The sequence below is a fragment of the Vicugna pacos genome, chromosome 2 (genome assembly GCF_048564905.1).
Source record: "Vicugna pacos chromosome 2, VicPac4, whole genome shotgun sequence".
Taxonomy (NCBI): domain Eukaryota; kingdom Metazoa; phylum Chordata; class Mammalia; order Artiodactyla; family Camelidae; genus Vicugna; species Vicugna pacos.
Genome location: NC_132988.1, coordinates 30,777,406 through 30,800,177, shown reverse-complemented (window position 1 = coordinate 30,800,177; position 22,772 = coordinate 30,777,406). Strand labels below are relative to the sequence as shown.

General features: G+C 33.6%; 2 protein-coding genes and 1 pseudogene across 11 annotated transcripts in view; 2 read left to right on the top strand and 1 right to left on the bottom strand.

The window, feature by feature from the left end:
- Positions 1–865: 865 nt before the first annotated feature.
- Positions 866–17,409, top strand: PLK4 (polo like kinase 4). The gene is made up of 16 exons (XM_006212223.3): positions 866–1,138; positions 1,775–1,870; positions 2,711–2,806; positions 2,888–3,002; positions 5,312–6,326; positions 7,043–7,143; positions 8,901–9,268; positions 10,119–10,223; positions 10,607–10,709; positions 11,665–11,814; positions 13,137–13,270; positions 13,363–13,454; positions 13,598–13,742; positions 14,537–14,677; positions 15,950–16,056; positions 17,251–17,409. Exons 1-16 carry the CDS (start codon positions 1,109–1,111, stop codon positions 17,351–17,353), a joined length of 2,901 nt encoding a protein of 966 aa, XP_006212285.1. The 5' UTR covers positions 866–1,108; the 3' UTR covers positions 17,354–17,409.
- MFSD8 (major facilitator superfamily domain containing 8) overlaps positions 7,013–22,772 on the bottom strand; it is a 49,451-nt gene continuing 33,691 nt past the window's right edge. For all 10 annotated transcript variants that reach the window (XR_012058969.1, XR_012058976.1, XR_012058970.1 and 7 more), the window contains 3 exons: positions 22,299–22,464; positions 20,096–20,208; positions 7,013–7,130 (listed from right to left, as the gene is read on the bottom strand). The gene's annotated coding sequence lies outside the window, so the exon portion shown is untranslated. The remainder of the gene's footprint in view (positions 7,131–20,095; positions 20,209–22,298; positions 22,465–22,772) is intronic.
- LOC102539518 (large ribosomal subunit protein P1 pseudogene) lies at positions 12,516–12,967 on the top strand (annotated as a pseudogene).

The following is a 22,772-nucleotide window of genomic DNA, read 5'->3' as shown; positions in this document are numbered from 1 at the left end:
AAACTTAGGTGAACTTGATATAACCAATAATGTAGATGAAAAGAGCTTTCCATTTAGAAACAGACCTAACTTGTGGAGTGGCTCTCAGTTTGTTATATATTCTTACTGAATATCACAATCTTCTATCTGTATAAAGTCTATCATACCAACCTTATAAGTCTTTTTTTTAAATTAGGTTTGTTTCATTATTATTATTATTATTATTATTATTATTATTATTATTATTATTATTATTATTATTATTATTATTTATTTAATGGAGGTACAGGGGATTGAACCCAGGACCTCACGCATGCTAAGCACGTACTCTAACCTCGATCTATATCCTCCCCCCATTAAGTCTTTTTTCAGCATATATATCACGTGTGTGAAATCTCTCAAACGTGAGTTATTATACAAAGAACATTATACTTAATGAAAATGTACCAAAACCATGGAGTTCATTTTCTTAAAGCACCGCACACATTCATTACACTTAGGAAAAACTGGAGTAAGCACACAGGTATAAAGGAGTGTTCAAGCCACCGTAATTTTTTGTTTTCCCTGTGCTGTTCAGTCAAGTTTAAGTAGTTGGAGTTTAAAAATCACTTTAAAACCTTTACAGAATTGGAAGAAGTAGCTTTTCAGACTGTGAAGTGAGGAACTGACCAGGTGAAAATATATCATCTCTCAGGTTACCTTTTTTATCATCCCGCGGAGGCCTGCCAAAGGCAGGACCGACAACACTTGCAGCCAAGCTGTAGACCGCCGAAGCACTTCCGGTCGTCGGCTCGGAGGCGGGGAAACTTGAGCAAGCGGTGCAGATAGTGCCTGTACGCATGCGCACCCGGGCGCAGCCTCTCCGGAGCGAGCTGTCTCATTACGTCACCGGTAGCCTCGCTAGGACGGCAACCGGCGGGAGTTTTTCAAAATGGAAGCGCGGAGGCGCCGCCCAGGCCTCGGAAGGTGCCCGGGAGACCTTTCCGTGGCTGTGCTGTTGTCGCCGGGAGCGGCGGCCTAGACAGCCAAGCCTGATGGGCGCCAACACCCGCTTGCTGCTTGGAGCGCTGTCTCGAAAGGACTGTGTGAAGGGAGCTAATCCGGGGAGCACTGGCCGGTGCCTGGAAATATGGCGACCTGCATCGGGGAGAAGATCGAGGTGAAAAGATTCAGTAGGGCAGGTGGGAGTGGGAGTGGCGGGACTCGACGTGGGCAGGAAGGGGATCGGGCGAAGCTAACAGCTGCTGGGTGGGGGCCGAGGTGCTTTGGGAGGGTCCCAACCGCCGGGGGCTCGGCTGTTTGAGGGCGGAGCGACCCGCCCCTCCGAGCTGCGGTGGCGGTGGGACAGGTGAGTAGCTCGCAGCCCCGCCCTTCTGTCCCTAGACACCACGGCTTCTTGTCAGCGATCCCGCCGGATCTGCCGCGCTAGAGCTGGGGAAGGCTGTCGCCCTCTTTCTCCAAGGGGATGGCGGTTACCTCCGGCGGGAGTTGCGGCGGGATTCTGTTCAGGCCCTTAACTCTCAGGGGTTGGCTAGAGGTGGGAAGAAGGTGCTGAGGCTACACTGAGGTTGAGGAACCAGATCATTAGGGTGCTCCATCTAGAACCCAGCTAGAAGCTCAGGGAGACCCGCAAGGCGTCAACATGCTTTCCACTCCAGACACCTGCTGTATCGAGGTGTAATACCTGCTTGAATTTTGAGTGAAAATTCCCTTCTCTTTTTCCAGCCCCTTTCTGTTTTTCTTCCTTTCTAATTCTGAAAGTCATCACACATATTCTTTAATTTTAACTTTTAAGGATTTTAAAGTTGGAAATCTGCTTGGTAAAGGATCATTTGCTGGTGTCTACAGAGCTGAGTCCATTCACACTGGTTTGGAAGTTGCAATCAAAATGGTAAGAATATATTAATCAACTTCTCACCTCTAATTTGCGAGTAACTAGAGAGGTTTGCTACTTGAGATGTCAGAAACTCCTTACTTGCGAGCCTTTTCTGTATTGTGTAAAATTCCCATTTCTTAGGCAGAAGACAGTAGATCCAGGTTCAACAGTTGAACTTAAGGATAGCTTAGCAGATTCTTAAAAAATAAATGTTTGATCTTCACAATGTTCATTAGACCTGGTATCTGTTCTAATTATGCATGGAATAATTGTTAGAAATCAAAGAACAAATAATTTGTTTATAATCAAAAGAATACACTTGTGCGTAGTTCTGTGTTACACTGTAACAAGTTAAAATACTATTCTTGGGGGGAGGGTATAGCTCAGTGGTAGAGTGCATGCTTAGTATGCATAAGGTACTGGGTTCAATCCCCAGTACCTCCATTAAAAATAAATAAACCTAATTACCCCTACCAAAAAAAAATACTATTCTTGATTGTTAGGAGTCAGTCTAATAGGAGTAACACAAGCAAATTAAGAAGCACTTATCTAAACCAGTAGGAAAAGGGAAGTTTTAACATTTTGCTAAATTTTTGTTGTTGTTATAGCTATGATAGTTGAGCTATTAAATTCTTTAAGTTGGTAGAGTGTATTAGAACGCATTGGGTAAACTTATTGACTGTCTACTCTGCCAAGCACTGTGCTAGGTGCATGGGGAAAACAGACCACAGATCTCAAAAAGTAGATAAAAGGACTTCAGAGTATTTTAAAGTATACTCTCTTTTCAAAGTTGATTTGACAACTTCACATTTGAAAGTTTATCATCAACATTTAAACCTCTCATATTATTTTTAGATAGATAAGAAAGCCATGTGCAAAGCTGGAATGGTACAGAGAGTTCAAAATGAGGTGAAAATACATTGCCAATTGAAACACCCTTCTATCTTGGAGGTAAGATACAAATTTTATTAAAGTGATCAAAGACATTGAATTTTTCTGTATTATACTTTATTATGCCCTTTTACATTTCAGCTGTATAACTATTTTGAAGATAACAATTATGTGTACCTAGTATTAGAAATGTGTCATAATGGAGAAATGAACAGGTATCTGAAAAACAGAAGAAAACCATTCTCAGAAAACGAAGGTAGGCTGTGCTTTTTTTCTTTCTTTTTTCCTTTAAAAATTTTTTTCTTGGTAGATACGAATTCTATTCCTTGTAGTATTGAAGAATATACTATTTTGTAATATTTAGTAAAACTGTTTCAATTATTACTTTGGGTTACAAAAGATTTTTCCCCCCAAACTAAAAAAGCTGTTAATTCATATAAATAATTCAGACATTACAGAAGTGAAAAAGGAGAAATTTGCTATCCATCTTTTCCCAAAACAACATTTTAAATTACATCATTGGTCACAATTTACCAAGTGCTTATCCTTTCAAATCTAGAATAAAACTTTTTAGAATGCTATTAATGTAGTAGTTTCTAAGTCAAACACAAATAACTTATTTAAATCATTTATTACAGAAAATATCAAACATGTAAGTTGAGGGAATAGTATAATGAGCCACCTTCTAAAACTATCAACTCATGGTCAAATTGTTTCATCTGTACTCTTCTTATTCCCCATTTTCCCCAAATATTTTGAAGCAAATCATATACATTTTTTAACTTTGAAAGATACAGACATTAAAAAAAACAGCACAAAGTCACTATCACACCTAATAATTCTTAACTGTCGAATATATTTTCAGTTTCAGCTTCCTCAGTGTCTGTAAGTAACTTTTTATAGTTCAGATCAGAATCAATAAGGTCCATATAGCATCATACAAATGATTGTTTTCAAATTACCTTACCCAGCTATTTGAGATTGCAGGCTAAGATTGAAGGCTAAGAAAGGTAGTTGCTGATAGGCTTTTTGTCCATTTGATTCTGTATTTAACCCATTTGGAAAACAATTTGGTCATATGTATTAAAAGTTATGGAGCGGGGAGGGTATAGCTAAATCAGTAGAGCTTGTGCTTGGCATGCATGAGGTCCTGGGTTCATCCCTGGTACCTCCTCTAAGAATAAATAAAATAAATAGACCTAATTACCTCCCCCCACAAAAAACAAACAAAAAAGTTATGGAAGTGTTCATATCCTTAGACTGAAAATAAAACCATAATACAAATTGAAAGTAAATCCATGCACATATTGATGAGTACTGCATTTTTCATAATACTGTATAATAGGAAGTCCTTAAATAAGGCAGAACTTGCAAAAGATAGGAAATGAATTATCAGTTTGACTTAATTAAAATTAAGAATGTGTTAGACAAAAGATACTGTTAACAAATTTAAAAGTCAAAGATAGGAAGAAAATATTTGTAAAATAAATGGCTGGCAAATTAGTATTTAAAATATAAGGAATGCCTAAAACGAAAAAGATAACTGAATAGGAGAATGGACAGGGGATATAAGTGGACTATTCACAGAAGAATAAGTATAACTGACCAGTGAACATATGAAAAGATGCTCAAAGTCAACAATAATCATAAGAATGCCAACTAAAATAATGAGTACCAGTTTTACCGATTGGATTGAGATTACCAAATGTTAACAAGGATGTGCTTGAAAATAATTGCCTTTTGGAGGGCAATTTGGCAAGGTATTGAATTATTAAATTTTATCTTTCAACCCAGTGACTCTACTTCTTAAATTTACCATAAAGAAGCACCCCATATATATGCACAAGAAAACAAGCATGTACAAGAATGTTTATTGCTATATTTTTTATAATGTTGAAATGTCAGAAATGACCCAAATATTCATCAGTAGGAATTAAATACGATGGAGATCTGTGTGTACTGACACAAATATTTCCAAGAAATAGTGTGAAGTGAGGAAAAAAAGCAATAAATATATTTTTATACCATTTTTATATTTAAAAAGTATTTATTATGATATATTTCTATAGATTTAAATGTATGTTATCACATAGAAGAAAAGTTTAAAAGAATACATATAAACTGAATAGTGATTACTTTTTAGGAAAGTTTTGGAGGATATCAAAGGAACTTTAACTTGCTTTTCTTTTTTTCTCTTTTTAAAATTTGAATCTATTTATGAATTGCTTATTTAATTGTAAATATTCTCTCTTAATTTCTGTGGACTTCTGTTACCCTAGCTAACTCTAGTCTCTCCCAATTCCTAATAAAATTAAGCTTCCCTTAACTATATATAGAAGTCTCATCAGTTGGAAAGGACAAAGATTAAAAGGAGTGCTTAGTTGTATTAAAGGGAATTATTAAAGAATATTATGAAATTATCAGAGTGGTATTTTGGCTGGTAAAACTGAGCCATAAACCAGTTTACTAATTATAATACTGGTGTATGTACTTGGGTTTCAAAATGTATTCTAAATACTGAATTTTCAGATTTTCTGAATTACAAGTTTTTTTGTATTCTAACAGCTCGACACTTCATGCACCAGATCATCACAGGAATGTTGTATCTCCATTCTCATGGTATATTACACCGGGACCTCACACTTTCTAACCTCTTACTTACACGCAATATGAACATCAAGATTGCCGATTTCGGGCTGGCAACTCAGTTGAAAATGCCACATGAGAAGCACTATACTTTATGTGGAACTCCTAATTACATTTCTCCAGAAATTGCAACTCGAAGTGCACATGGACTTGAATCTGATATTTGGTCCTTGGGCTGTATGTTTTATACCCTGCTAATTGGGAGACCACCTTTTGACACCGACACAGTCAAGAACACATTAAATAAAGTAGTATTGGCAGATTATGAAATGCCAACTTTTTTGTCAAGAGAGGCCAAGGACCTTATTCACCAGTTACTTCGTAGAAATCCAGCAGATCGTTTAAGTCTGTCTTCAGTATTAGACCATCCTTTTATGTCCCGAAATGCTTCAACAAAAAGTAAAGATTCAGGAACTGTAGAAGACTCAATTGATAGTGGACATGCCACGATTTCTACTGCGATCACGGCTTCTTCCAGTACCAGTATAAGTGGTAGTTTATTTGACAGAAGACGACTTTTGATTGATCAACCACTCCCAAATAAAATGACTGTATTTCCAAAGAATAAAAATTCAAGTGATTTTTCTCCTTCAGGAGATGGAAGCAGCTTTTATAATCAGTGGGGAAATCAAGAACAAGAAACCAGTAATAGTGGAAGGGGAAGAGTAATCCAAGAGGCAGAAGAGAGGCCGCATTCTCGATACCTTCGTAGAGCCCATTCGTCTGATAGATCTGGTCAGTCTCGAGCAAAAACGTATACAGTGGAACGATGTCACTCAGCGGATATGCTTTCAAAATCCAAAAGATCAAAAGTAGATGAAAATGAAGAAAGATACTTACCCACAAACAGCAATGCTAATATTTTTCACTTCTTTAAAGAAAAGACATCCAATAGTTCTGGATCTTTTGAAAGACCTGATAACAATCAAGCACTGTAAGGATAATTCTATCAAAAGCATTTTACTTTTCCATAAACATGTTATTAGCACAAACATGAAGCTGCATCTATTTAATTAAGGGGGGAGGTGTTACCTTTTTTCTGACAATGTCAGATGTTCTGGAGGCAATTCTTAACTATGATTTTTGTTTCTTAATAGGGAAAGAATCAGAATGATGATTTTGAATTATGGTTAAGAATCTCTTAAAATGTGTGTGTGCTCATGAAAGTATTTATAAATATATGTTTAATACTTGGGAATTTTTAATGTCGTCATATGAAGTAGGTCTCCAGTGTAATCATATATTAAACATGTTTGATCCCTAAAGTACTCTAATAGTAACTATGCTCACACGCACACAGAGAAAGAGAAACTGAGCCTAAGTGATGAGTAATCATATTGACTGCTTCTCACACGAAGGCTAGTTTTTTTAGTGACTTATTTTTTTTTCTTTTTTGATCTTTGATTTTTATGCTTAAATTACAAGAGGACAGTAGCCATATAGAAACATTATCACAGTGTCATGGGCATCTTGGCATGAGAATTTAGCTTCTCAGAGACAATTCAGTTATGTAAATATTGGGTTCTTAAGTTAATCTAAAATTTTTTAGGTATTAGAAGAGATCTCCCTTTTTAAGTATTCTTATCTTACAAAGTTATTACCTGATAAATTTTTTTTTTAGTTCATGAGATTTTTTTTTTCTTTGTTTAGCTCCAGTCATCTTTGTCCAGAAAAAACTCCTTTTCCATTTCCAGACCAGACAGCTCAGACTGAAATGGTGCAACAATGGTTTGGGAATCTGCAAATAAATGGTGAGTTTTTAATGGACTATTTAATAAAAAAATGAACGACTTGGACACTTACCAAGCACTGCAGTTTTCTTTTTGGCTTTTCTTAAGAAAATAATGCATTTTTAATAAACTATATTGCAGTTATAGTAATAATAACTGTTAACACATTTTGAGTACTTACTATGTCAGCCACTGTCCTTAATGCTTAACATATACTATTAACTTACTAAATTCTCACAAAAACCATATGAGGAAGATATTATTGTTAATCCTGTCTTACAGATGAGGAAATTGTGGTGCATAAAGCTTAATCTCCCAAGCTACACTGTCCATAAATAGAAGAGACAGGAGTGTAACCCAAGCAATCTGGCTTTACTCTTAACCCTTCTGCTCTTGCAGCCTCTCTATAATAAGTACCTGCTATCAGTGCCTAAGAAATAATCAAGAGATGGTTGACTTTATTTTTAAGTAGAAGGTGATGTGAATGAACCTGATAATATACCAGTGGGACCTCACATACACTAAAGTACATAGCTACAAAACAAACATTTTTAAACAATTGTCATCTAAGTCATTATTTTATTTATAGATATAGAGTTTGAAAGTTAAACATTTCTCATTAATGAACATGATTCACAGAAGGTGAGTTGGAAAATAATGATGGGAAAAAGAGAGAATAAAAAAGAAACATATGGAAGACACATATGGAGAGGAGGTGATAATTTTTTACTAAGTATCACATTACCTCAGAGTACATATTATGGTTGTAATTTAAGAACACTTGTTATGCAACCTCAAGAGTCTGTTTTTTATGCGTATTATTTTCAAGAGCCCAAAAGAGAATTAATCTTCTCATATGTACTTGTTGAAAATTCAAGTTTCTGTTTTTTAAACTACGAACAGCCATGTTTAATCTTGCACTTAACCTTATATTGTGTTTATAGATACTTTTATTTAGTAACATGGACATGTCTGAAATAACCTCATTTATAACAATCTAGTAGTGCTGCTGCAATTTTAAAATATATTATTTGGTACAGGATATTTTTTGTCATAATGGGAATTGGGGGAATCACTTTAGTCATTTAAGGGAAAAACTGTGATACAGATTTTTTTAGAGTTTAGCATTAGAAAAATTGCCTTCCAAGTTTTATAGTCTAATCATTTTAAAGGCTTTAAAAAAATAATATTCCCACATGAACTCTAAAACTATATAAAATATAAATGGATAAAATTCAACAAGAGCTTTTTTAAAAATGTGGGTGCAAATACATTAATAATGTTAAATATTAGCACTATTAAAGCTATTTCATATATTTTGGTGTTTTTTGGTTTTAATTGCATATTTTATAAGTAAAGATGGAATAGTTCTTAGCTTAAAGAGAGCAAAATTTACACATCATATAGGATGATTACCTGGGAACTCCTCTCAAATCTGTATTTGTTGCAGCATTGGCAGTTGCTTGTTTAGTATTAGTAGGTGACCTAAGTCACTAGTTTGCTTTGATTGAAAAATTAATTTCATATTAATATCCTTTCTTTCTAGTCTTAGACTAAAGGTATTCCTTTGCAGCCTGGCTTAAAATGTCCTTTTAAAGTCACTGTTTTATTATGCCATATCTGAAACTGCCTGTTAAAAAAATTATGAGCTTTTTTTTTTTACTAGATTTCTTTTGTTCCTCAAAAAAAAAATGCTGTTGTAATGAGCATGGCATTGTTTTGTGTAGACTTGACTTTTTAATTATTCACTAAATTGCTTTATTCTATGTACATTACAGCTCATTTAAGAGAAACTACTGAGCATAAAAGCATTAGCCCAAACAGAGATTTCCAGGGCCATCCAGATTTGCAGGACACATCGAGAAATGCCTGGACTGATACAAGAGCCAAAAAGAGCCCTGATATTTCTGATAATGCACATTCTGCAAAACAGCTAAATACCATGAAATATATGACTGCATTTCACAGTAAACCTGAGATAATTCAACAAGAATCTATTTTTGGCTTAGATCCTTTTTCTGAGCAAAACAAGACTAGGGGCGTGGAGCCACCATCGGATTATCAGAAACATACATTACGAAGCATTACATCTCCTTTGACTGCTTACAGGTTAAAACCAATCAGACAGAAAACCAAAAAGGCTGTGGTATGTTGATTATTTTTCTAAATCACTATATTATATTTTCCTTGAGTATATGGTTTCTGCTATTAAACATGGTGTTTTTTCAGTTGCCCCTGTATTTTTGGTATGTATGTGATAAACTCCCTTAAAGAAAAGAGAGTGGGTGTTTATGGAAAAATAGCTCTTATTTCCTTCTGGGTACTTAAAGAATGGTGAATATGGTGAATTGATACTAAGTTTTGAATTTTAAATTATTGATAATGAAAAACATTTAAAAATAATACTGGCTAAATACTGTGTTAAATATTTTATTCACAATCCTAATAACTAAATTAATATTTAATACTAGCTTTTGCTTTTGTTTTTATTATTTCTACATTTAACCTAGTTTCAAATCAAAATGAAACTAGAAAATATAACTTCAACATCTGAAACTTTAAAAAAGGAGTATGCACAAAATTAAGTATAGGATTTTTTTTAATGTCGTGTGTGAAGTGGGAATGGTGATTTTAATTTTTTAATTGACTCTTTATCCTCTCTGTCCCTTGTTTCCCATTTCACCCAGTCTTGCTTTTGTTTGGCATGCTATTGTCTTTTCAAAGTCCTTATTCTCCACCCTACCTTCTGCTATCTTTCTGCTCATTGATTAACATTTCACACTTCATTATACCTTTTTACCGTTGCTCCTTAACACTTCACAGTTGTGGTCAGATACACCTCTGGTCTAGACTGTTGCAGTGGAGCAGCTTTTTGATTTTTACTTTAATTTTTGTTTCTGCCATGGTTAAGTACTTTTAACTAATATATATTTCAGAACTGTTCTGGTAAACAAGAGAGTTATTATTGATTTTAGGGGGTTTGTTTTGTTTTATAGGTGAGCATCCTTGATTCAGAGGAGGTATGTGTGGAGCTTCTAAAGGAGTATGCATCTCAAGAATATGTGAAAGAAGTTCTTCAAATATCTAGTGATGGAAATATGGTAATGTGAATTAACTTTATTATCTTGCAGCTTCATCACTTATGTACTTAGCATTCCATTCATTCTATAATAATATTCTTTAAAAAAAATCTTTTTAATCAGTTTTCCTGACATGATAGTGTCTCTGAATTTCAAAGCTAAAATAGCATACTGTACATATTTAAATAAATTAGCGTGGTTTAAAGAATGATTATAACTAGTAATAAAATCTAAATTTTAGGCTTTAGTTTAAAAAGCAAAAAAATTACTTTTAGAGAATATTTAGCATTTTCAGTAGAATAATATTTACTATCACATGAGAGCTCTTTTTATAATTTTAGTAACAAAATATAATGCTCAGACTTAATGGCATATAATTAAAATTCTTAAAAATTTTCTGGCAGATCACTATTTATTATCCAAATGATGGAAGAGGTTTTCCTCTTGCTGATAGACCGCCCTTACCTACTGACAACATCAGTAGGTACAGTTTTGACAATTTACCAGGTATGTAAATTTACCAAGGAATAAATTTAGATAATGGATATATATATACATAAACTCTATACATGTGGATAGCATAGATTGTAAATATCTTGGCTTCAGTCAGACTGCAGGTCCTGTTTTCATACTTTATATCCAGTGAGATGTACTGTACCTTACTAATCCAATGTTTGTTCATATTCTGTTGTTATAATGGCATTTGATTCTATTTATTTAGTTAGAAACTAACTCTGGAATATTAGTTATGTTACATATTAGTTACATGTACAAATATAATCTGTACACTAGTTATAGTTTGTCTAGAATCATGTTAAAAATTCAACGTGAACTAGTTTTTGACTTTTGGAAATATTACTGTGCTACGTAATGATTATTTATAATTGTGGTTAACCAAATTTGACTCCCAGTTCAGCTTCTGGATATTATGGATTGGGAAATTAAGTACTGAATAGTAAGACTTCACTGAGGTGAAAAGAGACAAATAAGAGAATCTATCTAATCTAACCATATTAGAAATTTAAACAGATAAGACTGTTAAATACTATAAATACCCATAGTTATAGGGAACTGCAAAAATTAATAATATAAAAAGAGCTGCAGTTCTTTTACTGAAAGTCATTTGGTTCTGATATCTCAGGTAGAACTCTTTTGATTTATTAAACTTTTCCTTGAATTATTATCTTACTTTTAATAAAGAGTGATTTTTTTAAATAATCGTGATACTAATCGTTAGATTTTGTTATATGCTTCTTGGAAATTTTATTATACTGTCTTTATTTTTCTTTAAAATAACGGACTTATATCTCTAAAATATTTTTATTTTGGTAATAGGATTATTAACCTATCAACTTGAATTTTTGAGGAAGAGTAAAAATAAATATTAAACTTTTATAGAATTTATGTCAAGCCAGTACTTTATTCCATAACATGAGGTAACTGTTTCCTTTTTTCTCCCTAGAAAAGTACTGGCGAAAATATCAATATGCTTCCAGATTTGTACAGCTTGTAAGATCTAAATCTCCCAAAATCACTTATTTCACAAGATATGCTAAATGTGTTTTGATGGAGAATTCCCCTGGTGCTGATTTTGAGGTTTGGTTTTACGATGGTAAGTACCATTTAGAAATGGTAAGTTTTTCCCTTTATTCTGTAACTTAGTAGTTGTGGGGGTTTTTTTTTAGTTCAACACAGCGAGTTTTATATGTGTGCGCATGTGTGTGTGTATATGTGTATATATGTATATATATATATCTCCATTATATTTGTATTTCCATATGTAAATAATACAGCAGAGTATATTATATGTCAAATGTTAATCAAAATTTATTTATATATACTTCCTTATAAACAATTTATTGTCTAATATGTATATTAATTCTCTTTCCCCATTTGGCTCCAACTTAACAATATCAAGATTGATATAAAAACAACATGAAATAAACTATCCTGTTTCTTATTAGAAAGTTAAATGGACATATACCAAATTATGAGAATAATAAATGTCACAAAAGGATAAGGTTGAACCAGAGACTCTTATTTTTTAAATCTGTTCTATAGAGATGTTTACTTTTTAATCTATAAAGCTTCCTCCTTTAAGGGACATATAGCATGTACACTCACATAGTAGACATAATTATACCTGTCCTCCACTTACATTTTGTATGAGAGCAGTGATTTTTTTTTAAATATAAAAATATTAAACTTCATCCACATATATGCAGAAAAGAAAAATGGATGGCCTATATTTATTGAATACTACTTTGAGAGGTTCATTTTATTAACGGTCATTAAGTGAATATAAATGATACCTTGGAAGGTGCTCGGTCCTTCAGTAAGCTAAAGCTGTGTTGGGGTGAGACACTCACTTTATCTGGCGACTAGCACCATGCCTGGCAGCACCTGCCTAGAACTCTCCTGCACCATGGCCTCGGTCTCCGAGCTCACCTGCATCCACTTGGCCCTTTTCCTTAATGACAATGAGGTGACATTCACAGAGGATAAGATCAATGCCCTCATTAAAGCAGCCAGTGTAAATGCTGAACCTTTTGGCCAGGCTTGTTTGCAAAGGCTTTGGCCAGTTTCAATATCGGGAGCCTCATCTGCAATGTAAGGGCTGGTGGACCTGCCCCAGCAGCTGGTGCTGTACCAGGAAGAAGTCCAGCCCCTCCACCACTGCTGCCCTAGCTGAGGAGAAGAAAGTGGAAGCAAAGGAAGAATCTGAGGAGTCTGATGATGACATGGGCTTTGGTCTTTTTAACTAAACCTCTTTAGTAACAGATTGAATAAAAACCTGAGCTCTTTAAATAAATTAAATGAATACATAAATAATACCTCGATCTAGGAACCATTATGTATACTGTTGTATGATAATGAATATATAAATCTAGGAATATTTAAAGAAATGATAAAAGAGTTTTCTTATTTTTTAAGGAGCAAAGATACATAAAACAGAAGATTCAGTTCAGGTGATCGAAAAAACTGGGAAATCTTATACCTTAAAAGGTGAAAGTGAAGTTAATAGCTTAAAAGAGGAAATGAAAATGTATATGGACCATGCTAATGAGGTATGTACCTACTTGTAGTAGATTTTTCTTACCAATTAATAATATTACAAATGACAGGTGAAGTAATGACAGAAAGCACTCTTTTGAAATAGGGCCACCGTATTTGTTTAGCGTTGGAATGCATCATTTCAGAAGAGGAAAAGAAAAGTGGAAATGCTCCCTTTTTCCCAATAATCATAGGAAGGTAAATTTTTGAAAGTTTATTAAATATGGCTTAAATGTTCAGAAATGTTTTTAAAATTTAATATTTACATTATGAGCATTTTTTTGTTTTCTGTAAATTGACAGCTTTAAGAGAATGTATTTGGACATGTCTTTTCCCTTTAGAAAACCTAGTAGTACTAGTTCACCTAAGACTTTATCGCCTCCTCCTTCTGTGGATCCAAACTACCTGATGAGAGATACACCATCTTCAAATATAATCATTAAGAGTGCTGCTACTCTGAAACAGGCACCCATACTCAATCCTTCTGTAAGTGAATATATGTCACTTCTCTACTTTAAACTCTTCAATGATTGCCTGATGTTGATAGAAAATTAAAACTCCTTACTGTGGCCTATCACCTACTTACTTTCCCAGCCTCATCCTGGGCTACTTTATCCCATACTCTCTGCTTGAGCCTTGGAAGCCTTCTTTTAGTTCCTTGATTAAGCCAAACTCTCAGGGCCTTTTCACATGCTATTCTTATGACCTGGAATTCTATTCCCAAACCCCTTAACAGCTAATTCTCATCCTTCGGGTCTCAGTTTAAATGTTACCTCAGCATGGCCTACCCTGACCCATCTGAGAAAAAGCTAAATATATTAACATATATATGTTTTCTTTTTAGTGGTAAAGTACCATTATCTGCCTTAAAATCCATGATAGAATCATGGTTAAATAAACTTATATTTTTACTCAATGAACTAACATGTCCATGAAGACTATATAGCAATGTAGTAAAATGCAACATTAAAAAATATATCTCTATGTGTATATATGTATATGTGTACTCACACACACAAACATACAAACTAATTGCAGCTATGAAAAAAGTATACCTTGGGGAAAAAAGACAAAAGAAATCTACCAAAACAAAAACACTAACTTTCTGATTTTTGTTTCTGTTCTGTATTTTTCTAATTTTCTATAATATGATTATTTTTTAATATTGTTTTTAAAAAATTAATTTAAGCTAATGAAAATCCACTCATTTTCTACTTTGGCTGGAGTTGGCTTATTAGAATGCTGTGGAATAATATCTTCCTATCTTTTACTGTTTGTAGATGGTTACAAATGAAGGACTTGGCCTTACAGGTGCAGCTTCTGGAACAAACATCTCTTCTAGTAGTCTAAAAGATTGTCTCCCTAAATCAGCACAACTTTTGAAGTCTGTTTTTGTGAAAAACGTTGGTTGGGCTACACAGGTGAGAAATTTTTAGGAAAGTGAATTTTCTCAGTACAAAGTAGTTTCCACAGTGATTAGACAATTACCAAAAAATATAATTATTTTAAAATTTCTCTTTGCAAGAAAGTTTTTATATGTTTTTTGCGTTGGTTACATCATTAATAATTTTAACATATTTTTATTTGTATACAGTTGGAAAACTCTTGATACTGTTGGTAATAGATTCCCTGCTAGGGCCTGGGTGACCTGTTTTTGCCATTTTGTTTTTAAAGTAGAGGTCATGGTAATGGCTAATTGTTAATGAGCTGAGAATGTACAGGGCATTTTACAAGTTTTAGAAACTATTTGTAATCTATATTACTAGAGTAACTTTGATTAGGCAGAAAAGAATTTTTGCATTTAAAAATTAAGTTTACATTGTTTTAAGCTTTTACATTGTTTTACATTTTTACATTGTTTCAGAATTTTATGTAGGTGTAAACTTATTTGTATATTATCTGAAAGCTTGACTCTTACAGACTTTTGAGCATAGGACATGTAATTTTTACTTACAGTGAAGTAAAATACAGTCTAGTCATTTATGAGGGTAGGAAATAAAGGGAAGGGAACTCAACATTTGTTGAGTACCTGCTATGTGGTACTATGTTTTCCACATATATTGTCTCATTTCCCAAAATAAATGTTGATTTATCTTTTTTTATAGATAGTAAAATTATGGTTCATAATGGATGGTTGACTTACATATTCCTATTCATTAGTTGCCAGAGTCTGGATGTAAACCCAGGTCTATTTGATTCTGATATCTGTGTCTTCTCTGTACTGTGTTTGGAGTGGCACATTGTATATATTAGAGACTTGAGGAACAAATTTCCAAAGCAAAGATCTGACAACTCAGGCAGAATAGAAAATCTTATGGCCTAAGAATAAAGAATAGAGAATAGAGTGAAATTCTAATTTAATAAAACATTGCTTGGTTATTTCCTAAATCTCTTCTTGGTTGGATATACTTTGGTGGAGGGTGGGAGGAAACCTGATTAAATATCCTAGTGGGACAGAATGGGAAATGGGATTTATTTAGAATAATTTTTATATTATGATGCCCTATTAAAGGAATAATCTGAAAAGACATGAATATTCTCAGTGTTACTACCATCACAGCCCCAAATTTGTAGTTACCTGAAAGGGTTTTGTTTTTTTTTTTACTATATGAAAAACCTTTTAAACATAAATACCTTTTAAGAACTTCATATCCTCAACTGTATAGTAATTATGATGCTTATTATTTTTCTAGTTAACTAGTGGAGCTGTGTGGGTTCAGTTTAATGATGGGTCCCAGTTGGTCGTGCAGGCAGGAGTGTCTTCTATTAGTTATACATCACCAAATGGTCAGACAACTAGGTAAGTTCTTAAAATACTGGTTGATGTTCAGCTCTTTGCTATAATTTTGTTTTCTGTCTGTTGAAATAAATGACCTAATAAAGTTACTGTTTTCATGTTGACAAAGTTAATACTATTATTTAAATTGTTAAATATTCCTAGTAGTGCATATCATCTTTTTAACATATTTTATAAGTATCTACATGAATGCAGGGTAATTGGTATGGATAATCCACTCCAAATGGTTAGATTCTTTTAGCATTAGTATTCCTTTAGTCTAACTAGGTTGGCCCTTTCAGTAGGTAATGAACTTCCAAGTTCAAAGTAAAGAGAACATAGAAACAGGGAATCTTTCTTTTAATAGATAACCAGATGATTTTTCCCAAATGAAAAGCTATATCCCCTGATCTAATATAAAGTGATTAATGTTTAAAAGACTTCTGAATGTACACATTCATTCTGAATGAGGATGTATGCCAGGCTAATTAATTTGCTAGCAATGAGGAATCTGGCAATAGCAAGAATAAGCAGTAGTTTGGTTTCCACATTTCAAACCATAACTTCCTGAAAAAGAGGAAGGGTGCTGATAATGCCAATACAAACATGCTACTTTATGATAAGTGCTTTTAGTAGAGAAAATACTTGGGCCAAATATAATTTGTGGTTATCTACCAACTGCTTTGGTGTGTATATATGTAGTGCCATCATTTAAAGAACTCATAAAGTGAGGTTTTGTTAAATCAGCTCTTTCAGACGCTCTAGAAAGTAGAAAGATATATATATAAAATGGGTAGAACCCAGGTTCAGGAGATAAAAGTTCAGATTTCACTTGATATGGTTTTTTGGAAATTGTTAACATTTAGTAGAAATGTATTTATAATGTGTTTAGCTTAGTTTTTTTTTTAAATTAGGGCCTTCAATTTAATGAGGAATACAGATTTTCAGCCTGCTTTAGAAATTATAAAGTCAGTTCAAATTTTTTAATCTGATTTTCTTTTTATTATTTAATACATTTAGAAATTGATCTATTTTAAAAGGAAACAAATTGAGCATGCTTAACTTGATTTCACTATCTAATAAATAATTTTGTATAATCTTTCTGAGGTGCCTTTTGCCATTGAAGAATTACTAAAAAATATAACTTTCCTTTTGGTACTCATACAAACCAGGTGACAAAGTTATGATTTTATCTTTTTTTTTGTTTGCTTCATTTAGGTATGGAGAAAATGAAAAATTACCAGAATACATCAAACAGAAATTACAGTGTCTCTCATCCATCCTTTTGATGTTTTCTAATCCAGCTCCTAGTTTTCATTGATTAAAGCTCCTTCTAGATATATAAGTTTAATAAATAACATTTTTGTTGGCTTTCAAGTAAAGTGACTTCTTTTTATTTTAAAAAATTTCTTTAGAAAGCCTTTCCATAAAAGATAATTTTAATCTATACCATATAGATGTATTCTAATGAGAGAACAAAGCAGGAAAAACTTGAGTCACTTAAAAAATGTAGTAGTTATAAGTTAAAATAGGACACCTAACTTTGCTCTTAGAACATATACTCTCAAAATTACTGTGTTCATATATCTGTATTGAATAACCTTTTAAAGCAAAAGTAGAAATAGTTTGTGGTATGTTTTTGCTTTTTTGTTTTCCCTACTTCCTAGACATGTTAAGAATCATGGACAAAACATGCTGGAGTTTTTGAATTTTGAACGTGTAAATGATGTATATTTATGTTATAAGTAACATATGTAAACGTGTATATATGTTTTATATTTATTTTTGTAGCACCAGTTTCTGATGAAACATTTCTGCAAATGCATTTTATAAAAAATAATAAATACAGTGATAAGTTACTTTATCTTTTGATTTATTTAATTAAATACTTAATTTAAAATAAGTTACTCAGTAAACTCATGTTTAAATCTTGCCTGTTTAAAAGGATCCAATTAAATTTTAAAAATTAATTTTGCAAATGGTAAATACATTGGTTCTCTACCTTTATCTGAAAATACTTTTATATTTTAATGATGATAAACATTTTAACACTGAAGAACTTAACAATGCAATTAATTAACATGAGGAAAAAGAATATTTGATAGTGGGACAGCCATTGTTAATGAAATACTCAACATAAAATGGAGAATGAAACTACTTAAATATGATAAACTGTTAAGTCTAATGCTTCCTCTGATTTTTATAATAAGACAAATATTGGAGCCAATTCCATTAAATAGTCAGGAAATACCCAATGTCATAATTATTCAACATTGTTTTGGACGTTTTTGCCTAAGGCAGTGAGAACAAAAATAATAATCTGTAACAAATTCTACAGTTAACATTAATAAGAAAAAGACAAACAACCCATTAGAAAAATGGACAAAAGATTTGAACAAATAATTCACAAAGGAGAAAGTCCATATGATCAACCAAAAGAAAATATGCTCAACCATATTTATAGTTGGAGAAATGCAAAATAAAAACAAAATCATTTCCCTTTATCAAAGAGATTGGAAAAAATAATAGTGCTAAGAAGAGCAAGGCATTCTCAGTTATTATTGATTAGAGTGTAAATGATAAAGCAATTTGGCAATATCTATTAGAATTAACACATTTTAATACACTGGTAATCCAACTTTGGCAAAGAAAATTATGTAAACCCTTCTCTTATGGATACAAATAGGATTAGAAATAAGAATTTCCCCTTAAAAATGGAAATCATTAACGGAACTCCTAGCTAAATGTTGAAGGTTAAGACAAATACATTTTGCTTTGACACAATTTAGGTGTATTTTTCATCATCTTTTTCAGTCTTAATGTGTCTTTATGCTTCAGGAGCTTCTCATACATAACATATAGCTGAATTTTTTTAATCCAATGTAATTTCCTCTGTAGTTTACTTTGTTGACATTTATTATCATTTCTGATTTATTTTACTATGTCATTACAGTTCTGTTGCATTTATGTCCCAGCTTATTCTGTACTTTATACTTACCACATTTGTTTTTTTCCTTTCCTCCCTTCTTTCAAATTGAGTTTCCTCTTCATATACATGTGTGAGTTTTCTTTCAGAAGATGTTTCTTGAATTATACTTTTTAGAATTTGTTCTGTTTTATTGCTTTGGTTGTCTTCTTTAAGGGCTTCTACAATATGTATGTTAAATCATCTGTGCCTAATTTTTGTATCCATCACTTTTTCCAAATCATTTTTATCTGTTTCTGTTATTTTAATTTTCCTCCATCTTCAATCTCCCTTATGAAGTAGTCTGTGGCACCTTATAAGTTTCTTATTCTTTCCTGAACTCTGCCAGCAGTATTTTCATATCTTCCTATTATTTCTCCATTTCAGAAAATTTTTTGCACTTTTCAGTTTTTCAAATTATAATTTGTCATTTTTTTCAATTTTCCATGACTTAAAATGATTTCTTTCAGTTCATTTTATAATGACATTCCAGTTTTATCTGTCTTGTGGGCATATCTGGCATTCCTTTGTTGTCTATAAGAACGTTATTTAGTTCAACTGCACTCTTCCTTTTTCTGCTCAGTATTTAATCCAGTAAATGGCATCTGCATTACTTGCTGCTGTCAGAATCCTGGAAATCATTCTTAACATATTCATTTACCTCATCTAATCACCAACTTATCCTTCCAGGCTACCTCTAAAATGTGTTTTATATGCTTTTAATTCCCAATTTCACTGCCCCAATCCAAGTCACTAGCATACCTCATCTGAACTAGTGCAATAACCTGCTTGTCTCCAAGCATCTACTCTTTCCTCCTTTATCAGTCATGGTTTGTAGTTGCAAACATCAGAATCTAACCTAGGTAGTTTATGCTGAGAATGTATTTATTAAAGGATATTAGCTCATAGACTCTAGGAGGGATAGAGATTCAGACTTTGCAGCTAGGAACAATGGCTGGATCACAATGCAGAAGCTGCCCCAGAAAAGACACCCTACCAACCCTAGCTCAGCACAGATCCCACATCCATGCTGATGAAGCTATGGGACTAGGTTCCAGGAGCTGTGCCACTGCTTTCTCCAAAATTTAAGCCACTGACCTTGCTCCCTCGCCAAAATCAATTTTGCTCATGTTGCTCACTTTTGCTCCACTCCTTAGCAAGTCTCACACTGGAGGCAGGTACTGGCAGAGCCAGAAACACAAATTCATGCCCTGGCAACAAGGGTAGATGAGAGAGAGAGAGTGAATGCATTTTGGCTTCTATCTAAGAGGAGAAGGTCAACATGAGAAGGTCTCAAATGTGGAAGGGTCTTTGGGAAGAGTGGCTACAAACATGATAAATGTCCTCCACATCCATTCCAATTTATACTTCACACTGCGGCCAGCTTATTCTAAAAGACAAAGCTAATTATATTATTAACTTACTTTAAATTAATTGTGGAAATTTAAAAACACAAAAAAGTACAGATATAACAATGTAAGGAGCCTCCACATAGCTCCCACTCAACTTCAGCAAATATTTTGCCAATCTTGTTTCATCTATCCTACTGACATCCTTCCCCCACTGGAGTATTTTGAGGCAAATCCCAGATATCATATAATTTCTATCATAAATTCTTTAATATCTTTAACAGATAAAGACCTAAAAAAGTATAACTATAACACATCTCAGAATTAACAATTCCTTAATATCATCTAATGTTGTCTAGTTTCAAATTTCTCCAATTGCCTCAAAAGTATTCTTACATTTGACTTAAAACAAGATCAAAAATAAGATCTCTATAATGCATTTGATTTACGTATCTCTGAAGTTTCTTTTCACCTATGACTTCTGATCTCTCAACTTTTATTTTTTCTATGCCAATTTTTTGTTTAACTTTAAGAAACTGAACCATTTGTCTATAGAATGTATCACCTTCTGGGCTTAGATGATTACTTACTAGTGGTGGCATTTATCTTTTGTATTTCCTGTAAACTGATAGTTCACATCTATAGGCTTGATTAGATTCTGGTTCTTTTTTTTTTTTTTTTTTTCTGGCAGGAACACTTTGATAGGCCATACTGAGTACTTCCTGCTGCATCAAATCAGGAGGCACATACCACTTACCCATTTTTAATGATGTTAAGAATGAACAGTGGGTTCAAGTGTTGTTAACCTCATCCATTCTTTAGAAAGTTCCTCATTAATCTTCCACTTAGTGTTTTTGCCATTCACTGACGATTCTTGTCCCTATCTTTTATTTCCCTAACGGTTGCTAAATGGGAATTTTTCTAATTCTATTAATCCTTTTGTATTTAGTAGTTTGGATTATGCTATAGAAAATAACTTTACCTCATCAATATTTGACTACCCTGAAATTTAGATAGGCAGAAGAGATGCTTGAGTCTTTATTTTCTGGTTTTTAATGGGTTTTTCTTGTGGGGTAGGGGGAGGTAATTAGGTTTGTTTGTTTAATGAGGGTAATGGGGATTGAACCCAGGACCTCATGCATGCTAAGCACGCACACTACCATAGCTACTGAGCTATATACCCTTCCTCCTTATTTTCTGTTTTTTAGAATAAAGAGCTAAAACCCTAGCAACCTCCAAAGGTGGCCAGTGATCTTATTTTTAGTACATTTTGAACTCATAGATTTTCCACACAGTTGATGTGTTTAAATCAACTGCAGATATTCTTTTCAGTGCTTTAATTGCCCCATCTTTGGCTACTAGAAGTCCCTTTATTTGACTCCTGTGTCCCTTTGGCAAGACTTTTGAAGTCTTTAATAAACTCCCTTGCTTTCTGGCACTAGATGTAGGCTCGTTTTGCCCCACACCTGGAATCAGCCACTTCTACAAGGAGCCCAGGTTTCTTTTTAGAGTCCAAATTATCTTAAATGCTTTCCTATTTCTCTTAAATAAAGTCCAAAATACTTAAGTGCTTATAGTAACATTCTTCCTAACATTGGTATATCACAAATGGGTTACATTTGTAAATGGAAAATTGATCCATTTAGTGCTCCCAGATCACTGGTAGGGACTGTGGGTTGACTGAAAAAGCTGGGTATAAGTAGCTTTATCCATTTTCCACAATATTTTCTATGATTATGATCATGTGAAAACAGTTGAGAGGTGTAGGGTACAGCGGGTAAGTATCTATGTCAACTCAGGAAACCTGCCTTTGGTGGAACCTGCTTTTCTCCACCCAGTTATAAAACTATTTACTCTATGTAACTGAGATGATTCTGACAGAGTTCTTCCCTCACACAACTATATTCCCAGAATAGATATGTGATCCACGCCTGGATCCATCCCCTGCCCACCTGGTAGACTCCGGGATGGGTATGTACGCTAAACTTGGCTACTTGGAGCCTTTTGGAGCCTTTTCTGATACTTCTGCTTGAGCCATTCTTCCCCAGAACTGTGAGCTATAAAGGTATTGCGAGCTTGAGGCTGTCAGCGGCCATCTTGTCACAAAATGAAGAGTGCCTAAAAATAAAGTCAAACAGAGGTATGTTGAACTAAAAGAAAAAACCAGTCCTGATGACATTATCTGGATTCCTAGCTCCAACCATGCATAGAGTTAGAATACCTAACTCTTACTTGCCACCAGAGGAGTCCTAATGCTTGAAGCCTAAAGGTCTTGAACTGTCTCTCCATAGCCTCAACTAACAGAACTTTTTCTCAATCACTATACTCCAGCCACCCTGGACCTATTTTTAGTTCTGGGAAAGCCCCATCATCTTCCCACCTCCAGGGCTTTGCACACATCATGCCTTCTACCTGAAATGCACTTG

What these genes read in the sequence shown, in the direction of transcription:
- PLK4 (XM_006212223.3), top strand. Translation starts at nt 1,109, where the DNA reads ATGGCGACCTGCATCGGGGAGAAGATCGAG. An exon ending in CAGTTTTGACAATTTACCAG is followed by an intron (nt 10,710 to 11,664) that starts GTATGTAAATTT and finishes TTTTCTCCCTAG; the next exon opens with AAAAGTACTGGCGAAAATAT. An exon ending in TTCCCAATAATCATAGGAAG is followed by an intron (nt 13,455 to 13,597) that starts GTAAATTTTTGA and finishes TTTTCCCTTTAG; the next exon opens with AAAACCTAGTAGTACTAGTT.